Source organism: Pelmatolapia mariae, linkage group LG18 (genome assembly GCF_036321145.2).
Source record: "Pelmatolapia mariae isolate MD_Pm_ZW linkage group LG18, Pm_UMD_F_2, whole genome shotgun sequence".
Taxonomy (NCBI): Eukaryota; Metazoa; Chordata; class Actinopteri; order Cichliformes; family Cichlidae; genus Pelmatolapia; species Pelmatolapia mariae.
Genome location: NC_086243.1, coordinates 23,221,040 through 23,240,511, shown reverse-complemented (window position 1 = coordinate 23,240,511; position 19,472 = coordinate 23,221,040). Strand labels below are relative to the sequence as shown.

The 19,472-nt window shown below is 40.7% G+C and overlaps 1 protein-coding gene across 3 annotated transcripts; it reads left to right on the top strand.

The window, feature by feature from the left end:
* The first annotated feature begins 4,529 nt into the window (after positions 1-4,529).
* On the top strand, positions 4,530-18,946 carry atcayb (ATCAY kinesin light chain interacting caytaxin b). Of its 3 annotated transcripts, none has more exons than XM_063461843.1 (14): positions 4,530-4,735; positions 5,001-5,186; positions 8,417-8,523; positions 9,712-9,761; positions 9,859-10,086; positions 11,609-11,767; positions 12,304-12,406; positions 14,140-14,271; positions 14,440-14,526; positions 14,787-14,885; positions 16,687-16,722; positions 16,819-16,866; positions 17,238-17,284; positions 18,295-18,946. In XM_063461843.1, exons 3-13 carry the CDS (start codon positions 8,447-8,449, stop codon positions 17,275-17,277), a joined length of 1,059 nt encoding a protein of 352 aa, XP_063317913.1. In that variant the 5' UTR covers positions 4,530-4,735; positions 5,001-5,186; positions 8,417-8,446; the 3' UTR covers positions 17,278-17,284; positions 18,295-18,946. The 3 variants fall into 3 exon arrangements, with proteins under 3 accessions (XP_063317913.1, XP_063317915.1, XP_063317914.1); XM_063461845.1 differs by lacking the exon at positions 4,530-4,735 and adding an exon at positions 4,771-4,877; XM_063461844.1 differs by lacking the exon at positions 4,530-4,735 and having other exon boundaries at positions 4,892-5,186.
* Positions 18,947-19,472: the final 526 nt, after the last annotated feature.

Genomic DNA, 19,472 nt, shown 5'->3' with positions numbered 1-19,472 from the left:
GCTGACCATGTCCATCCCTTTATGACAACAGCGTACCTATCTTCTGATGGCTTCTTTCAGCAGGATAACACACCATGTGTCAAAACTCAAATCATCTCAAAATGGTATACCTAATAAAGTGGTTTGTGAGTGTATCTTAATAAACATACTGAGATGGAAACGTCTAAATGAAATATCCCTTTAGAGATTTTAGAAATTCGTGTGGGATTTTTTCTCTGATGAAGACGTCAGATTTCTTTTAATTTACTGCTTGATGATGATTATGTCTATTTACAGATTATTATTAGTGTTACAGAAAACTTTTGAGGTCCCATTCAATTATGTAATTTTGCATAATTTGCTTTTGTCTGTCATACTTTCTTAGGTCTTTTGACAAAATTTGAAAACTCCTTTAGGATCATTGTTTTAATCGTCCTTGCTCCATTAATACACACAAGAGACCAAACACATCTTTCAGATCCCTTTCTTCACTTGTCCTTGTTGTGAGTTCAAACAACAAAAAAGAGATGCTGCTAAGCTATAACAACCTGCCACAGCTTAGGCTGTGAGCCTGTGTCACTACAGCTCACCTGTTTTATACCACAGGTATTTGCTGCGAGTATATAGACAGACAGAGGAGTGGTCAAGAATTGGCTTACCGTGACCTCTGCCCCGGTAATCCACGCCGTCTTTACCATAGCCTATTGTGACGCATAGGTTCTTTATCCCATCCTTCAGGCTCTCACCAAGACTCCTGGACTTTTTCCAGGTAACCTACAGTTTAAATACTGCTCACTGTACGGCCACAGAAACAGTGCGTTTGACCTTACTGCTCCATACCTTAACATGTCAACGAGTTCACAGTCACTAGATGTCAATCCAATCGAGCACCTTTAGGATGTGGTGTAACAGGAGATCTGCAGCATCTGCAGCATCTGTGTGATGCTATCATGTGACTTTGGACCAAAACCTGTGATGAATGTTTTCAGCACCTTGTTGAATTAAGGCTGTTCTGAAGACAAAAGGGGGTCCAGCCTGGTAGTACTAAGGTCCTAGTACAGACCTAGTACAGTCTGTCTGTACTAGGTACCAATTAAAGTGGTCAAGTGTTCTCTCACTTTGACCTCTGACCTGGTAATCCACGATGTCTTTACCAAGTCCATTTGTGACGCATGGGAATCTCTTCTTCATCCCATCCTCCAGGCTCTCACCACGAGTTTTGGACTTTTTCCAGGTGATCTACTCTTTATGTAATACTTACGATACAGACACCCAGACAGTGTGTTTGACCTACTAAAGCATGAAACTCGCACCTACTTGTGCAGGCTTTATTCTTCTTTGACCATGCTTGATTTCTACCTCAGGGGAAATCTGACCTCTGTGTGAAGTACAATAATGATTAGAATATTTTTAGCTTTTTGTGGTTCAGTAGAGATTTAACAGAGCAGAAAGAGCATTATGTGAGACCTGGGCTGAGCAAATATGGAAAAAATCGCCTCCACAAAAATGACTGGTCAAGCTTAAGACTTTGATCATTCATCATTTTGAGTAACTTAAAACCAATATTACACTAGAGGACAAACACTGATTTCCTTTTTAGTCTGACTGCCACAGCTGCAAATTCTGATGCAGCAGGCGTCACACAGATGGGCATGGTATCCATGGAGATTGTGTTGGTGTTAGCCAGACTGCCCACTACAGATATCTCACTTCATTTAAACCAGTAAGTAGCAGTACTTCTTTCAGATCTTGATAAAGTTTTTGGAAAATGAAGATATTTCGATAGGAGGATGTTTGTAATGGTTAGAGCTCCAGGCTAAGACATACAGTGCTGCGAAAAGGTATTTGTCCCCTTCCTGATTTCTTGGTTTTCTGCATATTTGTCAGACTTAAATGTTTCAGGTAATTTAAAATTAAAGTAATTTCAAAATTTAAAAAGGACATCTCAGGTAAATACAAAATGTAGTTTTAAAATGATGATTTAATTTATTAGGAGAAAGGGGCTATCCAACCCCACTTATGCAATCAAACTTATCCAACCCTATGTGAAAAAGTAATTAAATGTATCACGTAAAGCTGAGTTTAATTTTATGAGCCACATGCAGGCCTGATCACTGCCAGATCTGTTAAATCAAGAAATATAACGTGTCCAAATATAATATATCCAAATATAACGTGTGTGACAAAGTGAAGCAGGCTTAAAGACCTCAAAAAGCAACATGTTATGTCCGAATCTAAAGAAACTCAAGAAGAGATGAGAAACCAAAAAGGTCACAAAGGCTCATCTCACATTTGCCAAAAACATCTTGATCATCATCCCTAAGATTTTTGGGACAATATTCTGTGGACTTACGAGACAAAAGTTCAAATATTTAGAAGGTTTGTGTCTTACTACATTTGGTGTAAAACTAACAGAGCATTTAATAAAAAGAACATCATAGCAACAGTCAAATATAGTAGTGTGGTATTGTGATGGTCTGGTGTTGCTTTGCTGCTTAATGACTTGCTGTAATTGATGGAACGATGAGTTCTGCTTTCTACCAGAAAATCCTGAAGTTGAATGTCCATGAACATTTTGCAGGGTCCTAGTCATAATCCATACTTAAATCAGACTGAGATGCTTTGCAGTGACCCGGCCGTTCATACCCCAAAATCCTCCAGATCAAAAGTGAAAAAAACAAACAAAAACAAAGAACAGACGTTAGACTCCAGAGGTGCAAAGCTTCTCTACCTAGATCGGAGAAGAGAAGAGACTGAAATTATGAATTCCTTTAAGTACCTGAATGTTCTCTGATCTATTCAAGAAAGAACAGATCACAGACTGCATCTGCTCAGGAGACTCAGGTGAAGACATCGCAGGTCCTTCCTTCCTGCTGCAGTCAGACTTTACAATCAACACTGCTCATTAGATAAAATCACAGCACTGACATGCATGTAACTGTTTTTGTCCAAAATTATGTAAAATTTTGTGAAACAGTACTTACACAGTGTGTAAGTAACACTAGCCATCGTGATCATCCGTCGACTTCAACATTATATTTTATTCCATCCATCCATCCACTTCCGCTTATCCTTTTCAGGGTCGCAGGAGCCTATCCAGCTGTCATAGAGCAAGAGGCGGGGTACACCCTGGACAGGTCACCAGTCTGTCGCAGGACGAACACACAGAGACAGACAACCATTCGCGCTCACATTCACACCTATGGGCAATTTAATCAGTTAACCTATCCCCACAAACTGCATGTCTTTGGACGGTGGGAGGAAGGAATACCCGGAGGGAACCCATGCAAACACCACACAGAAAGACCCCGGCCTGATGGTGGAATTGAACTCAGGACCTTCTTGCTGTGTGGCAACAGTGCTAACCACAGTGCCACCGTTATATATTTTATTATTATCCTATTCCTCACCTTTTATTTAATTATTTTTTCTATTTATTATTACCTTTCATCTCTTTGCTGCTGAAGCACTTAAAATGTTCCTGCTAGTAAAGATTCATCTCTCACGAACAGTCACTTCCTACAGCACTGCAAATTAAGCATAAAATGATGGGTTCTGTATAATAAGGAAAATATTAACTCCTTCAGGGCAAAACTAACAGTCTTGTTAGTAATAGTATTGCACATCATGTTAATGTAGCCTGATAAAACCTTTGGCTTCTTATTCCAGACTGCTAGAATGAAAGTAACAGATGTTTGCTTTCTCCAGGAAGCAGAGCTGTATTTTTTGTGACACATGTCACAGGATTAAATTTCTTATTTCTAAATTAGGGTGCTGAATATGCTAGCCTTACAAACTGTAATACAGCTCAGCCCAACTCTTATTTTACACTGATGAGTTTGACTTGTGGAGCACTCTCACGCCACCTGGTGGCAAATGGACAAAAATGAAAAAATAAAGAAGAAGAGCACGACATAGTTAGACTATGTCGTGCTGTTAAAAAATAAAATAAAATAAATAACTATGAGTTCAAGTAACTAAAAAACTAAACCAAATCGTTACAAAAGCATGCTTTTTGTTGAGGAAAATAATGCAAAATATCAACATGTGATATTTTGTCACCTTATTAACTATTAAAAGGAATTAATAACAACATTAGAAGCCACAAATCTAAAGCTACAGATGATTTTCTGTGAAATAAAGTAGAAACGAAATAGAATCATCCTAATTCCAGTAAACATCAACAAAATAAGTGATTTCTTACAGAGATAAAACTGTTGCTTAATGCAAAATTTGCATCTGCTAAGCGTTTATTGTATAAATCAGGCAAATTTCAGTGCCGTGCAGTGAAATGTTGTTAATATAAAGTGTAAAAACACCTGAATTTAATTTTTCTGCCTGAGCCGAAGAGCTGGAAGTTGTGCTTGCTCCCTTTGGGTATTGAGGGCAATGCCGGAGGGATGCCACTCAGCTGTGAGGACCGCAGGAGAAACAGGGAGGAAGGTGAATTAGCGTCAGAGCCAGCAAGCAGGAGCAAAGGAGGGGAATCTGTGTGGAGGAGGGGCTTCATCGAGGGAGAGAGAGGTTATAAGAGATGGTGGGGGGGAAAAAACGAGAGAGCGAGAGAGAGCGAGAGACTGTGCGCGTGAGGGGTGAAGATGCTGTTGCCAGGGAACAGCACTGAAATAGAAACATCCATTTTTTCCTGCTCTCCGGAGGAAACAAACTCCGTCAGTGATGGGGAATCCAGAATGGACTGAATGTGAGGGAAACAGGTGATCCTGACTCCGAGTGGCCTGACAGAATCAAAGAGAAGGTAGGCAGTTGTTATTACGTAACCATCATAACACTGTTCCCATACGGCTGACATCATCGCAGCAGGATTAAAGCCTGGGGTGGGGGCATTAGTGTTGGTGGAGGGAAGAGGAGGAGAGTGATCATCATGAAACATGCTAAAGGTACACGGTCAGGATTATTGTTATTTTGATCAGAAAGCAGCACAGAGAGGACGCTGGGAAGGTGAGAGCAGGATGGTTTCTGCTGCATGGTGACAGACTCTCCTCTCATTCGCCTCTCTACAGGAGGACACAGTTTCTGCCTCAGCCTCCATTAACAGCAGGGGTAAACAACAAGAATTATCCAGCAGCCCAGGCCCTCAGCACACACCTGCAGATGTAATCAGCGATGATCCACACTCAGCAGCTTTAAGGAAGGGGGACCATCTGAAAGGGAAGCAGGGAAGCAGAAAGCCTTTGTAATTACAGTATGTGAGTATCCTGCTTTTAAACCATGGTTTTCTCCGCTTTCCGCTCTCATAAAGAGCTCTTCTTCTGAACAGATTCTACTGATGGGAGGCCCAGAGGGCAGATCATCAAACGTGACATTCAGTGCTTTGTTTCTTTCTGCGACTGCACGCAATTAATCACTGAGACGGTTTTCGTTTTTCTGCTAATTGAGGGCTGGCAGTCGTGACACAATAGCTTCTTTGCACGCATTTAAAGGCCACACAAACACAAATTTTCTTTGTCAGCTTCTCAATAAGAGTGATACAGTAAGACCCAAGATTATTCTTTTTATTATTAGTTTGTTTATTCTGAAGTGGAGCGGGCTCAAAAAGGAAAAAGGGAAATGTTTAGATCACAGTGGGATGACAGTCGTGGGAGCCGCTGGTTTTCTGTGAATACAAGCTGATCTGATCAAACTGCAACTACACAGTCAGGATGAAGCAGATTTCAGGTGTCACACTTTTCAAACAGATCGGTTTTTTTTACTTTGTTTTCAGTGTTTTCAGAGATATTAAGAGATGTTGAAAAGATGAGAAGTTTTTAGGCTTTTGACATCATTCTCTTCAGGCTGTACATGACCACCTCTCTGTTGCCTTTCATCTTCAATTGTTCTATTAATGCTTATCTTTGAGTAAATGATTTCATAACAGAGACGAGCGAAAAGTACCTCTCCGCTTCACTTGATCCCACCTGTTGTGTATCAAAGAAAGAGTACTTGTCAGAAAAAAGTATGTGGTAACATTTATGCAAGTGTTGCGCCTGTTTCAGGTCTCAGGTTTGCCAAGCGCAACAGCATCAATAGTTCACGAGACAGCGTTTGGGAAATGAGGACAGGCCTGCCATCTGGACATAAATCCCCACCAAACACGTGCCGCTGCAACATTACTTTGTGTCCATCAATCAGCAGTTCACTGTGCATGCAGTTGAGCCTTAGAAAGAGACGTGCACACCACAATAAACCACATGCAGTCATCGTGTGAGATCAGAGGAAGGCAATTGAAATGTAATTTAACCAGAAAGGTCTCAGTTAAAATGGCATTTAAGGATTTCCTCACCAAACACTGCAACTTTCTCATCAGGCAATGCAGTGCAAATAACTCTTTTCTCCATCATTTAGAATTGATTCACATTACAGCTGTACTGGGAACATGTAGCCGGAGGACCTGCACCTTTTAGCCCACATTTGCTGTTTTTTTATTCCACACATCAGTGCCAACCCAGTGGACAAATGGATCACAGTAAAGTCTGCGTCTGTAGCCTGATGAACTCTGGCTAGGAGAGTGACATAGGGAGACACAAGACTTACACATGATGTTTACTTTGTGCATGACTAATTCCTAATGGTCAGGCTGCTATAAATAAAACACTGTGAACCTTTACATCAAATACCAAATATAGAGCATGATGTCATGGAGGGAGATATCTGCTTTGATTCTATATAATATGGAAGCTTAGATCACGATCTGCTTTACAGAAGCACGTGCTTGTTGTGCCCTGAGGATCTGTATTGTATGAGCAATTGGATGTTTTATTTCTGTCGCCCTCCCCAGGGATCATGGGGAAGGAAACCCACTGGGACTTTGTTATGTCAAACTGTTATTTCTGTGATTTAACTACAGAACACTTAGGGCTAAATTGTTCTTGGGTTCAGATTTTGTTCTTTAAATACAGTCTGCCCGACACAGACAAGACAGTGCATCTACTCTGCTTTCCTGATCGTCCAATTCCAGTCTCTAATTCCTCTGAGTCCATTGCTTCACCTGTTTATGATATGCTCAACTACTTTAGTGCAACAGCTACATAATGAAGTTGATTTTATTTAGCAGAGAGAAGCTGAAACAGAATCAGAGGAGGGTGACATATCCAAATTTTTGTGTCACCTCCAAGGGTCAAGCTCCAGACATGGCACATTTCCCATGATGCAACTAGAGACAATACTGTACATACTGTGACTTTTAATGCATCCTCTGTCAAGATGATCCCACACCGCTCCAGTGATGTTGAGGTCTAGGCTCTGGTAGTGCTCCATTGTGTGTTTTGTTCTATCCAGGTGCGCTTTGCAGCATTTACAGTGTGTTTGGGATCAATGTCATGCTGAAAAAAATGATATTGTTTCCAATCTGACATTTTTCAGATGGTCTTGCATGCTGGATCAAAATCTGACAGTTCTTTTCTGCATATATGTTTCCATCAATTTTGACATAATTCCCAACACCACCAACTGAAATTCAGTCCCAACCATGTTTTACAGATGACTATAAACACTCTTATATTGCTCCCCTGACCTTAAGCATGCATCCCTCCATAAGACCTGTTTATGGATGGTTTTCATTCTAGTTCTTGTGTAATTTGGCACACACCAGCCTTTTCTACCTGCTTCCCTTTCTTAAGAATAGTTTCGTGCAGCCACCCTTCTACTGAGGTCATTTCTGAGGAGACGTCAGTGAGGAGACGAGAGATGCATCAACTTAGAGGCCAGATGCATCTCTCATATTCTCTGTTTTGTTTTGTTTTTTTACATTTTATAAGAACATGACTTTCAGATGCTGTTCATCTGCAGTAGATAGATTTTAGGTCTGCTACTTCTTTTGTTCTCCACATGATCAGTTTCTTTTTTTTTTTCTTAGCACACCATGTCAAGATATGCAGAGTTTTCAGCTAAGAGCTTTTGGGAAACACCTTGTTGGTGCAAAAATGTTATTTTATGTCTGTCACATGGTGTTATCTGTGGTATTTTTCACAGATTCAACCAAAGAAACAGGAACAAATCATGTGTTTCACGACAGGCTGCTAGTAACAAAGTGCCTAAAGATATAATTTAAAACAGGTTCTTCCCCAGATTTTCTGTTAAGTGGTGATACAACACTGGTTCATCCCTTGAGTTAGGTGTTTTTAATGCCTGAATGATTGACAGATCAGGTTAAGCGTCTAAGCAAACAAAGAGATAAACAAACTCCTTGGTAGTGGCTTAAAACGTTTTTATGTTAAATCCTGATCATTAAGCAGCCACGCTCATCTATCTCCACTTTCAGTTTGTAATAAGGACAAGTATAAGAAGCCAGAAAAAGACATCATTCAGGTTGTGTAATTTGGGTGGAGTGTCTACTTTAATAAGGCTGCAACGACTGAATGTTTTAGCAGTGTGTTAAACCATTCGGTGAACTTCCTGGTGAACGGCTCGATGAATTCTTTTGTTTGTTTGCCTGTTACAGCGAGCTGAAGCCCATCCTCGCTGTCAGAGGATGGGTACAGCGGAAGCCACTTTACGCATGGACAGCATGGAGGTTAAGGACGAGTGGCAGGATGAAGACTTCCCCAGGTACGAGACAGAGAAACAAACAGTCTGTGTTTGTGCGTGCAGTTTGTCTGATTTGTGCAGAAGCTTTTTCAAAGAGATCAAGCTTCGATGGAAAGTCTGTCACATGTTGTGTGAGTGCGCGGAGGGCCGAAAGGAAGCAGGTGTGTACTTTCCATGATGTAGTCATCAGGTGTTATGTGATGAGGCTGTAGCAAGTCAGCGAACAAAATAGCAACCAGCAGATGGAAAAAAAGGAGCAGTCAAATACCTCGCAGTCTCCAAGCTATGGGAGACTAGCCACTCGCTCTACTGCTGGCCAAAATCTTTCTTTGACAGCAGGGAAAATATGCTTTTAGAAGCTGATCAGAGAAACCTTCATTATCTTCCAAAAACATCCACACACAGTACATGCAGCAAAGTCCTGTGACTGTCTGAAAAATGCTTTTGTGTCAGAATCACTAATGCGTGTGTTTAATGCATTTAACAAGGCTAAAAATATCTCAGGATGACTTCACACAAATTATGGTGGTGGAATATTAGGTAAGAGAAGTGGAATATTGTGATTCATCTGGGGGGATTTCAGACCTGGAGGTCTGCGTTAGAAGCAAATTATTTAACACTGAAAATTGTTTTTCTCTTCTCTACTGCTTAATTCGCTCTTGAATACTTGTCGGTGCGGTCCTAACCTTGCTTCTACATAGCTACTGACAATTTAATAACAGCAATTATCCAGCAGCTCCATCAGTCCATACTTGTGGTGTTTCAGGGTGTGTTTGTCTGTGTATGCAAGTCTCTGTTATTGCCTGTCTGCATATGTGTGTGCACTCTAATCTAGCCTGCTCAGCCCCTCACTGAGGTTTCAGCTGTCCTATTATAAAATCAGAGGGGAGTTGGTAATTGCTGGTGTTGCTTTCTCAAACAACAGGGCGAAATATATTTAAATCAGGTCTCACATCGCAGCCTCTCTAAAAACAAAGGGCAAAGAGCAAAATGCTGAGACTGACTGTTAGTACTTCATGGTTTTTTAGTGGTTTCCATCATCGCAGCTTATTTAGTTTAACAGTTGTGCTTATATATACAATTATATAACAGCCAAAACAATCATTACTTGGCAGCAGGAAGACATTAAGCCAGATATAATTCCTATGTATGTACAGTTATTTCTAATTTAACTGTTTATTTATGCTGCATTCATGTCTTTCCCTGCAGGCCACTGCCAGAGGATGGAGATGCATGTGGCCTCTCTGACAGCAGGACCAGTAAGTGGACTAAATAGACACCATTATATTTTTTATACAGACACACACATGTTATACGTATAAGGTGTATCCATACTTTCCTAACATTTTGTCTTAGATCCTCCCACCACTCTGAATGTCGGCGACTCCATGACCCAACGTAAGCGTCGCACGCTGGTCGCCCCCGACATGAACCTGTCTCTGGATCAGAGCGAGGGGTCGGTGCTCTCTGATGACTTCCTGGAAACGCCCGACGACCTGGACATCAATGTTGATGACATTGAGACTCCAGATGAGACTGACTCACTGGAGTTTATCAACAACGGCAATGAGCTAGAGTGGGAAGGTACATGCATGTTAAATTTAGCATCCAAAAACTTCTATGGGGAAATTATTAGAACACATAACGAGGACAAATCGACAAACTGTACATAATCTTTTTGTAATGATATAGTTTTATATGGTAGTTGTAATAAACCAGAACAAATGTAGAATAGAGGCACATTTATTTCCACAAGCTAAAAACAACACAATAACTATTAAACACACATAGTATAACAATGAAAACAATGACACACACTCTAAAAATAGGGAATGCTGGGTACGGTCACAAAAGACAAAGCATAACGATAAAACATGATATGACATTGTACTGTGTGTTGATTTAAACAAAGGAGAAAAGCTGAAGAGAGTTAAAATTAGCCTTAACACTAATTTAAGGCTCCTGTGTTGCTCTGGAGCTCTAGCAGTTTTACAGTCTAGTGAGGGGTTACATTTGATCCTTCAGGTCCCAGGTATAAGGGAGGCTTTCGTGTCTGTGCACTACATGAATGTAAGTACAGTCAGTGATCAGCTCAGGTCCAGATGTTACAGCTTTTTCTAAGCAGTAGTAGCTTTTCGTTCCCCTCTGCAGGGGCTTTGGTTAAGAGCCCTTTGGTGAAGCTTTTATGCTTTGCTGCTACTCTTTTAGTCATTTTTCCTCTGGATTTTCTTGTTCTAAATCTGTGCTTCCAGCTTTGATGGATCGTGCTGGTTTAAAACAAATAGCTGCTGGGTCTGTGTATCCTTTTGGGATGAGTTTTTACCCAGCTGAGCAGTTTTTTTTGTTTGTTTATTAAATTTTAGCAAAGCAAGAAGGTCACATCCAAGGAGAGCAGATATTTTTGCTCTCTGCTAACATATTTTTGATCGTGTGCTTCAGCCATGCAGTGATGTCAGCGCTTTTTCTATGTTCTGTTTAAAGGCGTTGTCTCTGTCAGTCATGTTGAGTAGTTGTATTGTGCGTTGTTGTTGGTGTGGCCTCTGAGCTGTCTGAACAAGCCAATACCACATATTTAGTATAAAGGTGAGCTGAAGAGTAAGCCTGCATTGTAACTGAGGTGGAAAAATTCAGGATTTCATGATATTCAATTTTACAAAGAAGGGAAAATTTGAATTGCACCAGGTTATGTGTAGTTACTTTGGCAATATTGTTGTTTACATTGACAAATATGGACTTTTTTTGCCTCTGAGGTGGAGCAGGTCAGCTACTAATTGGAAGGATGGTGGTTTGATCCGAGGCAATTCCAGTCAGCCAAAGTATCCTCAGGCAAGATGCTGAACCCCCAAGTTGTTGTTTGAATGTTAGATAGAAACATTTAGAAGAAGAAAAAGGTGCTTGTATGAATTAGACATGTTGTAAAAAGAGCTTAGAGTACATTTTACTAAAATGTACTCTATTTATGATGACATGATTTATGATGACATGCTAAATGTCATCATAAATCATGATTTATAGCTTTGAAAAGGTTCATTTCCCTTTGCCAGCTCTGCTCATGTTGGCTACATGTGTTGTGAGCAGCTGCTTTCTGGTGTCACCTTGTTTTCAGACGACACACCTGTAGCTACCGCTAAGCGTCTCCCAGGTGAGAGCGAAGAGGAGAGAGACTCGTCAGGTCGTCTGTGGCGAACAGTGATCATTGGCGACCAGGAGCAACGGATCGATATGCAGGTCATCAGGCCGTACCTGAGAGTGGTCACACATGGAGGTTAGTTAGACTGTTTACCCAAATGGATTCCTTAGGATGGTTATGATATTATAAATCTTATCGGCCCACTTCCTGGTATTGAATGTAAAACGTAGGTGAAATGTAAAAGACTACAAACACATTCACATGTCTTACCTGCCAAGTGACGCTTGTAAGTTAAATGAAAACTATTACTGGTTGCAGGTTAAAAAGATTAAATCCTGACTCTGAATGACTGATGGATTTATATCAGTTCTCAGTGATTTAGGTATGCAAATTGTTTTTGGGCAGCAGAAAGAAAGAATAGTTCATCAAAGGGGATTGAAAGCCTTAAAGGAAAAAAGACAAAGCAAAAACACCCAGCAGTCAATCCAAGTAAACTGTGAGGCTGTTTGTTAATGTATAAACTATAAATGAGCAGAGCATGAATGAATAAATGTAGCAAGAAAGGAAAATCTCTTTTGAAGGTAGTTATTGGTGTTTCATATGTAATCGTAATAATACAGCTGATAATTTGCCACTACGAGTGGAGCAACTGCATCTCTCTCTTCCGTCAGGATATTACGGGGAAGGTCTGAATGCCATCATCGTGTTTGCAGCCTGCTACCTTCCTGACAGCAGCTGTGACGACTACACGTACATCATGGAAAATCTCTTCCTGTAAGATCCTTTCTTCATTCTCACATGGCGACAAGCTTACTTCCTTCTTTTCTCACTCTACAATCCATTAAACGTTTCCAGTGTAGAAAGTCTCCTGTCCAAGGAGGATGTAAAATAATGAGTCAAATAATTCTTAAAATTAGAGTGGACCTGTTATGGGTTTTTTTTTAATGTTATTTAAATTCATACTGCTGCAATGGGAGAGCTTATATTAAAGTTTGAGATAGTGATCCCTGATTTCACACTGCTCAAAATAGTCAGTTCCAAATGGCTTGTTCTACTCTTGGCGCTGTGTGATGTCAGTAAGAGAGGATATCCTTAAATGGTCATCTCAGTCACGCTGCTCTGGCTTTGCGCATGGAAGCCCCACCCCCCTGACCTTAAAGGGAGCTAAAACAGTTTGTTTCTGATGAAGTACGGCTTGTTTAGAAAAAAACAGACGTCATGTTGAGATCTTGAGCCAGTAAAGTGCCTGAAATCTGTGCCATTATTTCTAATAGCCAGCAGGTGGCACTCCTGAGTTCAGATTCTAGAGAAGAATCCTCTGCTCCTATGACCTCAGTAAATGCCTCCAGTACTGTGCATAAGTTTTGAGCCACCCCTTTCTTCTTCTTTTTTCTCCCCCTGTCTTTTCCAGCAGTGTTGAAATCAGAATTGTTGTCTGAAGGCCATAAAATGCCAAACAGATTTACTTTCACAAGTGGAGCATTACTAGGCATTGTTGGCCTGAGATGTTCTAAGAGAGGTGGAGACCTGACCTGACACACAGACAAAGACAAACAGGACAACACAGACACAAGCATGCATTCCCACCCTCATGCACAGGTATACAAACACTCACACACACACCCAACATGGAGACACAGAAATGGACGGCGTACACATACTCACACTCCCCATACACTCCCAGGTCCTGGAACCAACAACCTGTAGAAGGGCAATCAGCCCACAGACCCAGGAGATGGTCTCCTTCACTCTGGGATGGAGACAAGTAGACTTCCCTGGCCTCCGCAGCAGCAGAGCAGCCCAACAGCCTCATATAGCCTAACCCTAACCCAGACCCTGACCAGACAGCCAGCTCTTCCAGCCCTGGATGTCGAACAGAGAACAGGCGTGTGTGTGCTTCACTCCGCCCAAACTATACCCACCCCAGCATTCAGGCAACTCCCAGACTACATAAGCCAATAGAAACCCAGGTTAAGGGTTAGCTAAAGAGGCCCCTCGTTCCACCAATACACCCAAGCCCCCCAGGTCCAGCCAAAACCCCCGCCCAGAGGTAGCACGCCCCCAGAACCCCAAGTCTCCAAGCCTGCCCCAGACCCACCCAGGAGTAACTGCCAGACCGGTAACATTTGTTTGCCAGCACAGATACTCCAGCAGCGCCACACACAGACACCAGAAACACCCCCATTGAAAAGGGGGGTTAAAGTAGGATATGGATCGGGGCAGACCGTGGGCAACATGTTTGGCTTCAAAACATCAAATGGTGATGCCAAAAATGCTCAGCCTAAAGCTTCAAAACAGGGCCTCACTAATCAAAGCATAACATCCTGCAGGTACAGTTTATGAGATGAACTAGAGCTGGAAATGAGTTTAATGGATCCCCCTTTAAATGAAAGATCATTTTATCTCCACAAATAAAATATCAGAACTCTTTTTAATCATAAATCGAATGAGGGAATTTTATGTGCTGTTTTCATGTACAATTGAAGGTTGTTCATGTCTGTTCTCAGGTATGTTGTGAGCAGCCTGGAGCTGCTGGTAGCAGAGGATTACATGATTGTTTACCTGAATGGAGCAACTCCTCGCAGAAAGATGCCTGGCATCAGCTGGCTGAAGAGATGCTACCAGATGATAGACAGAAAGTAAGACGAACACTGTCAAAATAACTCGGAAAACGATTTGGAAAATTACAAGATAGTGAAGCTGAAGATGTTCTTGATGCTAGAGATGAAGATAACCAATATACATGGGATTTCATGCAGTTAAAAGTTATAATGGGGATTGTAATAAACTCTGTTTGTTTCCTGTAGACTGAGGAAGAATCTAAAGTGTCTCATCATCGCTCACCCAACATGGTTCATCCGCACTGTCCTGGCCATCTCAAGACCCTTCATTAGGTATATTTATGACACATCTCCTCTTTTACTGGCCGTGAAAACTTGTCTCTTAACAAATCTAAAAATACAAGAGAGAGAGAGAAAAATAGGTTGGAGCATTTTAAAGTTGTCACATCGCTACACTGAAAACATTAAAAAGAGAAAAGTGTTGCTGTTTCATAATCAGAGTACGTTTGTTGTGCTACGTGGCTGAATGCACATATACTTTGGGGCAGGATTAATGTGTGACAGTAACCCAATGTTGTTTATATTTTTTTAAGTGTGAAGTTCATGGATAAGATCCGTTACGTTCACACCCTGAAGGAACTCGGTCAGATTATCCCCATGGAGCACGTGCAGATTCCTGAATGTGTGCTGCAGTAAGTACTCTCAGCCACCAAGGGTCCCTGTTGAGATGCTTCAAGTGTCTTTCATAGCTTATACTCTGCTTTGCAAGCTTACAGCAATATAGTCAGCTCCATAAGTATTTACTATTGAATGCAAGACTCAACTCCAGGTCTGTTATCTGCTTAATTTGTTATGGAATAAAGAGGGAAGAGGTCACAAAACTGTTGTTAGTCTATTGTTCAGTCACCTCTGACTCTCTGACAATTAGGGAATATATAAAAAATAGTTTTTATTCCTAATCTATTTTTGCAATACTTTTGTTTAATTCCTTGAATTAAAGTTAAAAGTCTGCACTTTGGTCACATCATTAATGTTTTTTTGTGATATGATGTCCAGAGGCAAAATGACAAAACATGCATCACTGTCCAAATCCTGACATCTTGAAAGAATTCAAACAGTCCAACAAGACAGTGTTTATGGATAACTAACACTGATGTACAGTTTTTCACATTTGTTTAAATGTCTGCTTCTCACTGTTTACTTAGATGGACTTGTGCAGACGAAACAGCAGGTGATTAAAATAATATTAATATTTAAAAAACACTTTATATATGTAGCAAAGTTACAACGTGCCTCACGGAAAGAAATTAAAAATATATCAAAAATCCAACATGAGCTTTACAACTCTGAGTAGGCATTCACTTTTTATTTTTTGGTTTATTATGGCAAACTGTGCAAGAGTGCTCAAAACTGAATTATGGCAGCCAATAATGGTCCAGATGGTGAGTATTCACACTGATTTTAAAACAAATTCAAAAGATGATTGAGGCTTTGGAAGAACTGCAGTGCATAGTTAAACAGAAGAAACAGAGCCAACATCAGACAATCCTTTCCACTGTTGTGTGCAAAAGAAAGTCTTCATGGGACTCCATGCAGTTCTGTGGAAAACCAAGTGCACCTTTACTGCTTCCATAGAAATTAATACATGCTGCTAATCAAATGTTAACACAACCCCAAAATCTTCCCATGCAATGCTCAGAGAAACTGCAAAAAACCCAAGAGTTACATATCGGACTCTTAAGGCTTTGGTTAGCGTGTTAAATTTTACCTTTCATGATAACACAAATAGAAAAAGATTAAATAAGTGTTGCTTGTTTGGAAGGATTCCAGGAGAAGGTTTCGGACAGATTAGACCAAATGGCCACAATACACAGCACCACATTTCAATAAAATCAAACACCACAAATCAACTGTCAAGCATGGTGGTGGAGGTGTGATGATTTGGGTATTTTGCACCTTGTAGCCATTAAGTCAGCTCTGTATACCAAAATATTCTAGAGTCAAATGTGAGGCCATCTGTCTGACGGCGAAAGCTTGGCCGAAACTGTGTCATGCAGGAGGACAGCGATCCCAAGCACAGCAGCAAATCTCCAACACGATGGCTGAAAAAGAAAAGGATCGAGTCCAGACCTCAACCTGATGAAATGCCGTGGAAGGACCATAAGAGAGCTGTGCATACACAAATGCCTTTAAACCTCAATGACATGAAGCAACACTATAAAGAAGAGTGAGCTGAAATTCCGCTTCAATTATGTGGGAGAATGATAAAGTCATACAGAAAATGATTCGCTTAAGTTATTGCTCCTACAAGTGCTTCTACAGGTGACTGAATTTTATCGCAGGACTGCAGATTCCTTTAAAAACATTCTCTTTAACATGTCTCTGCATATGAGCTGCATCAACACAGAGCGATGAACTTTGAACTTCAGCACTGGTGAGAAGGATGCTACATAATTCCTCATCATTCTGAATTTCTATCCCCTTTTTTTAAAGGTATGACGATGAGAAGATAAGAGCGCAAAAGGAAAGGTGAGTCACATGTTTTCAAGTGATTTTATATTAAAATTTCTTGTTTACACATGCTCATTTAAACATGCATGTTACTACTATGTGCCTCTCCCCCAGACTTGAGCAAGACCAGCAGCAGAGTAATTCAACACTCCCCAAAGAAAGGTGACCCAATTTTGTAGTACATACAGTCCTACAGTGCATGCAGCTACAATATGGAAAAGTACTCATATATTGTTGCACTTAAATCCCGTGGCTGCAAGAAGCCTGAAAGCACTTCATTTGTTTCACTGATTTTATATTTCATCTGTTAGAGCAATAAAAATAAAACAACTTCCTCCATTGGCATGAAGAACATATTATGTAAGAGGTCCACTAGCAATTGATCAGTGCGTTGCTTCTCTTTAACATGATTGTGAACGCATGAACTTCTGCAGACATATAGATTTGATTAAGCAACACAGCCTAACGTGGTTTAGACGACCACGCAACATATTTATATTTATTTATCGTCAATTTTAATCTGTTATTTCCAGGCCGAAGTCAATGATAGCAGAGGTTGGCCGTGACATCTGACATTAAGGTAAGGGACTCATCCATCTGAGTGCCCCTACATCAACTCTTCAGGTTGGTTTGTAATGTCAGCCCACAGTAATTAATCTTCGACATACATGGAAATGTTCTTTTCTGCACATATCTGCTTACGTGTGCTAAAGAGACACGATACAGTAAATCACATGCTGGATGATGGCCCGTCTTGGGCCCAAAGGGTCAGCTTTCTGTTCAGTGGCTGTGGGATCCAAATTTTACTATGACACAGACTCGAAGATTTCCAATTCCTTGAAACAGTGCAGTCTCTGTGCAGTGCAAAAGACAACAATCATCCGCTTTATGCTGAGTTTGATGAGGTGTTGATCTAAAAATGCAAAAATCATGCTACAGTTTCCTTCCAGGTTTCCAATTCTTCTCTGAGAGTGCTGGACACTGAACAGGAACATGTCATACACTGCTGACGGACTGCTGTCACTCATCCCGTCCAACTCATTTTCATCTTTGCCAAGTCATGTTTAACTTCTTTAAATTCCGACTGTGCGTGGATCCAAGACACGTTACTCAATCCTCAAACATCACCCCATGTTACATAAAGCACAGCTGCTTGTCTCTTCAGGCCTGCCTGCGTGCAACCAATCAATTCTATTTTTATTGGGCAAATTGATCTGCCCCACCGAGCCTGTCATAAACTGGGTGAAATGCCCGCCACAGCCAGCCGGGATGGGTTAGGGCGGGTGAAGTGGATTATTTTAGAACCTGTCCCCGGCTGCTGACTGTTCCTATAGGCCCTCATATATCAAACGAGATGCCAGCCAGTGGACTGGCTGACATCTCGGGAATGGACACGGGGACTGTCCCCTAACTAAATGCCAGCACAGGAAGCAGGGGGAAAAAAATGAATGGTCAAACCTGATATGTGTCAAGTAGTTTAGATTTACTGCTGCTCACTGACACACTGCCAATTTTAACAACTGCATTACATGAAACTTTGTGACTGATGGCATTAAAGTGAGACTTAAACTTTCTGTATTTGCCTTGCAGAGCTTTAAACTGAAGAGCCCGAGGGGGAATCGTTAAAACAGAAGCCCACAAGCGTCTCAGCTGGGATTATATCCCCTAAATGGATCTATTAGCTGGAGGACAATCATTCCTCAATATTCCTCTTATTTCAAGTGACACGCTTGCTTCTAACAACTTAAGGTTCAGTTACACCAAAGCATCGCAGCTTAGTTAAATCAAAAACTGTCCTGCATGTCAAGTTGACCTTTACCTACAGCATGACTTTGCCTATGCGTAAATGAAAAGACTTGCCGGGAGCATTTTGTACATATTTGTAATATATTTTTGAGAAGAAAGTGTTTGCACACAGACGGCGTTGGTATTGTTTGGTTTCATGGCTATTTGATGAAAAAAAGAAGTGCAATGATATCGCTCCTCCTAGATGTTTCTGATGCAAAAAGTGTGTTTTCAAGTTTTCCAGAGTTGAATATGCAGGTGGCATGCTTCTTTATATCCTTCCTGTCTTTGTTACATTTGTTAAGTTTCAAAAAGTAATTTTGCAAGATGGGAAGAAACATTGTTACAAATGAAAAGAATTCTATTTAATAAGAGAGTTAAATGAATTGCTTAGTGTTATTTATGAAAACGTGCCATTTACTGTTTGTAAAAAAAAAAAAACTGTAATAAATGAGTGATCTAAAGCAAGTTTTGTCATGATTATTTGTCCCCCGCATTCAGCCTTGAGTCCTAAAACAGAAGAGAACAGAAGGACAGACTTGCTCATGTACGTTGCAGCTTATATTTTCATCCTTTTACTGCGGCTGCGTGTTTTCATCTTCGGTCCAGAATGTTTTTGGCAGTTGAGTTATTAACGGGGATAATCGTCAGTGGATGCTCGGTGGATGTCACCTGACCGTCCTGTGCTGCGTTTTATGGAGGTCTTAATGCCCTTGGAGTAACCCGTTTCTGTTTATGTACACAATACATAACCAATTAGAAACTGAACTTTGCCTTGCATTTTTTTATTTTAATTATGTTCTAATGTGTAAATCCAATCATTCAGATGTGAAAGAGAAACAGCTTGAGTTAAATTATGATGTTATATTTAATTATGTACTCTTAATTGTTATTTAGTTTTATAAGAATAATCCTGCCTTTTGAAACATGGATTTCATTCCATGAGATTGGAATAAAGAGACGCCTGACACACAAAGGCATGG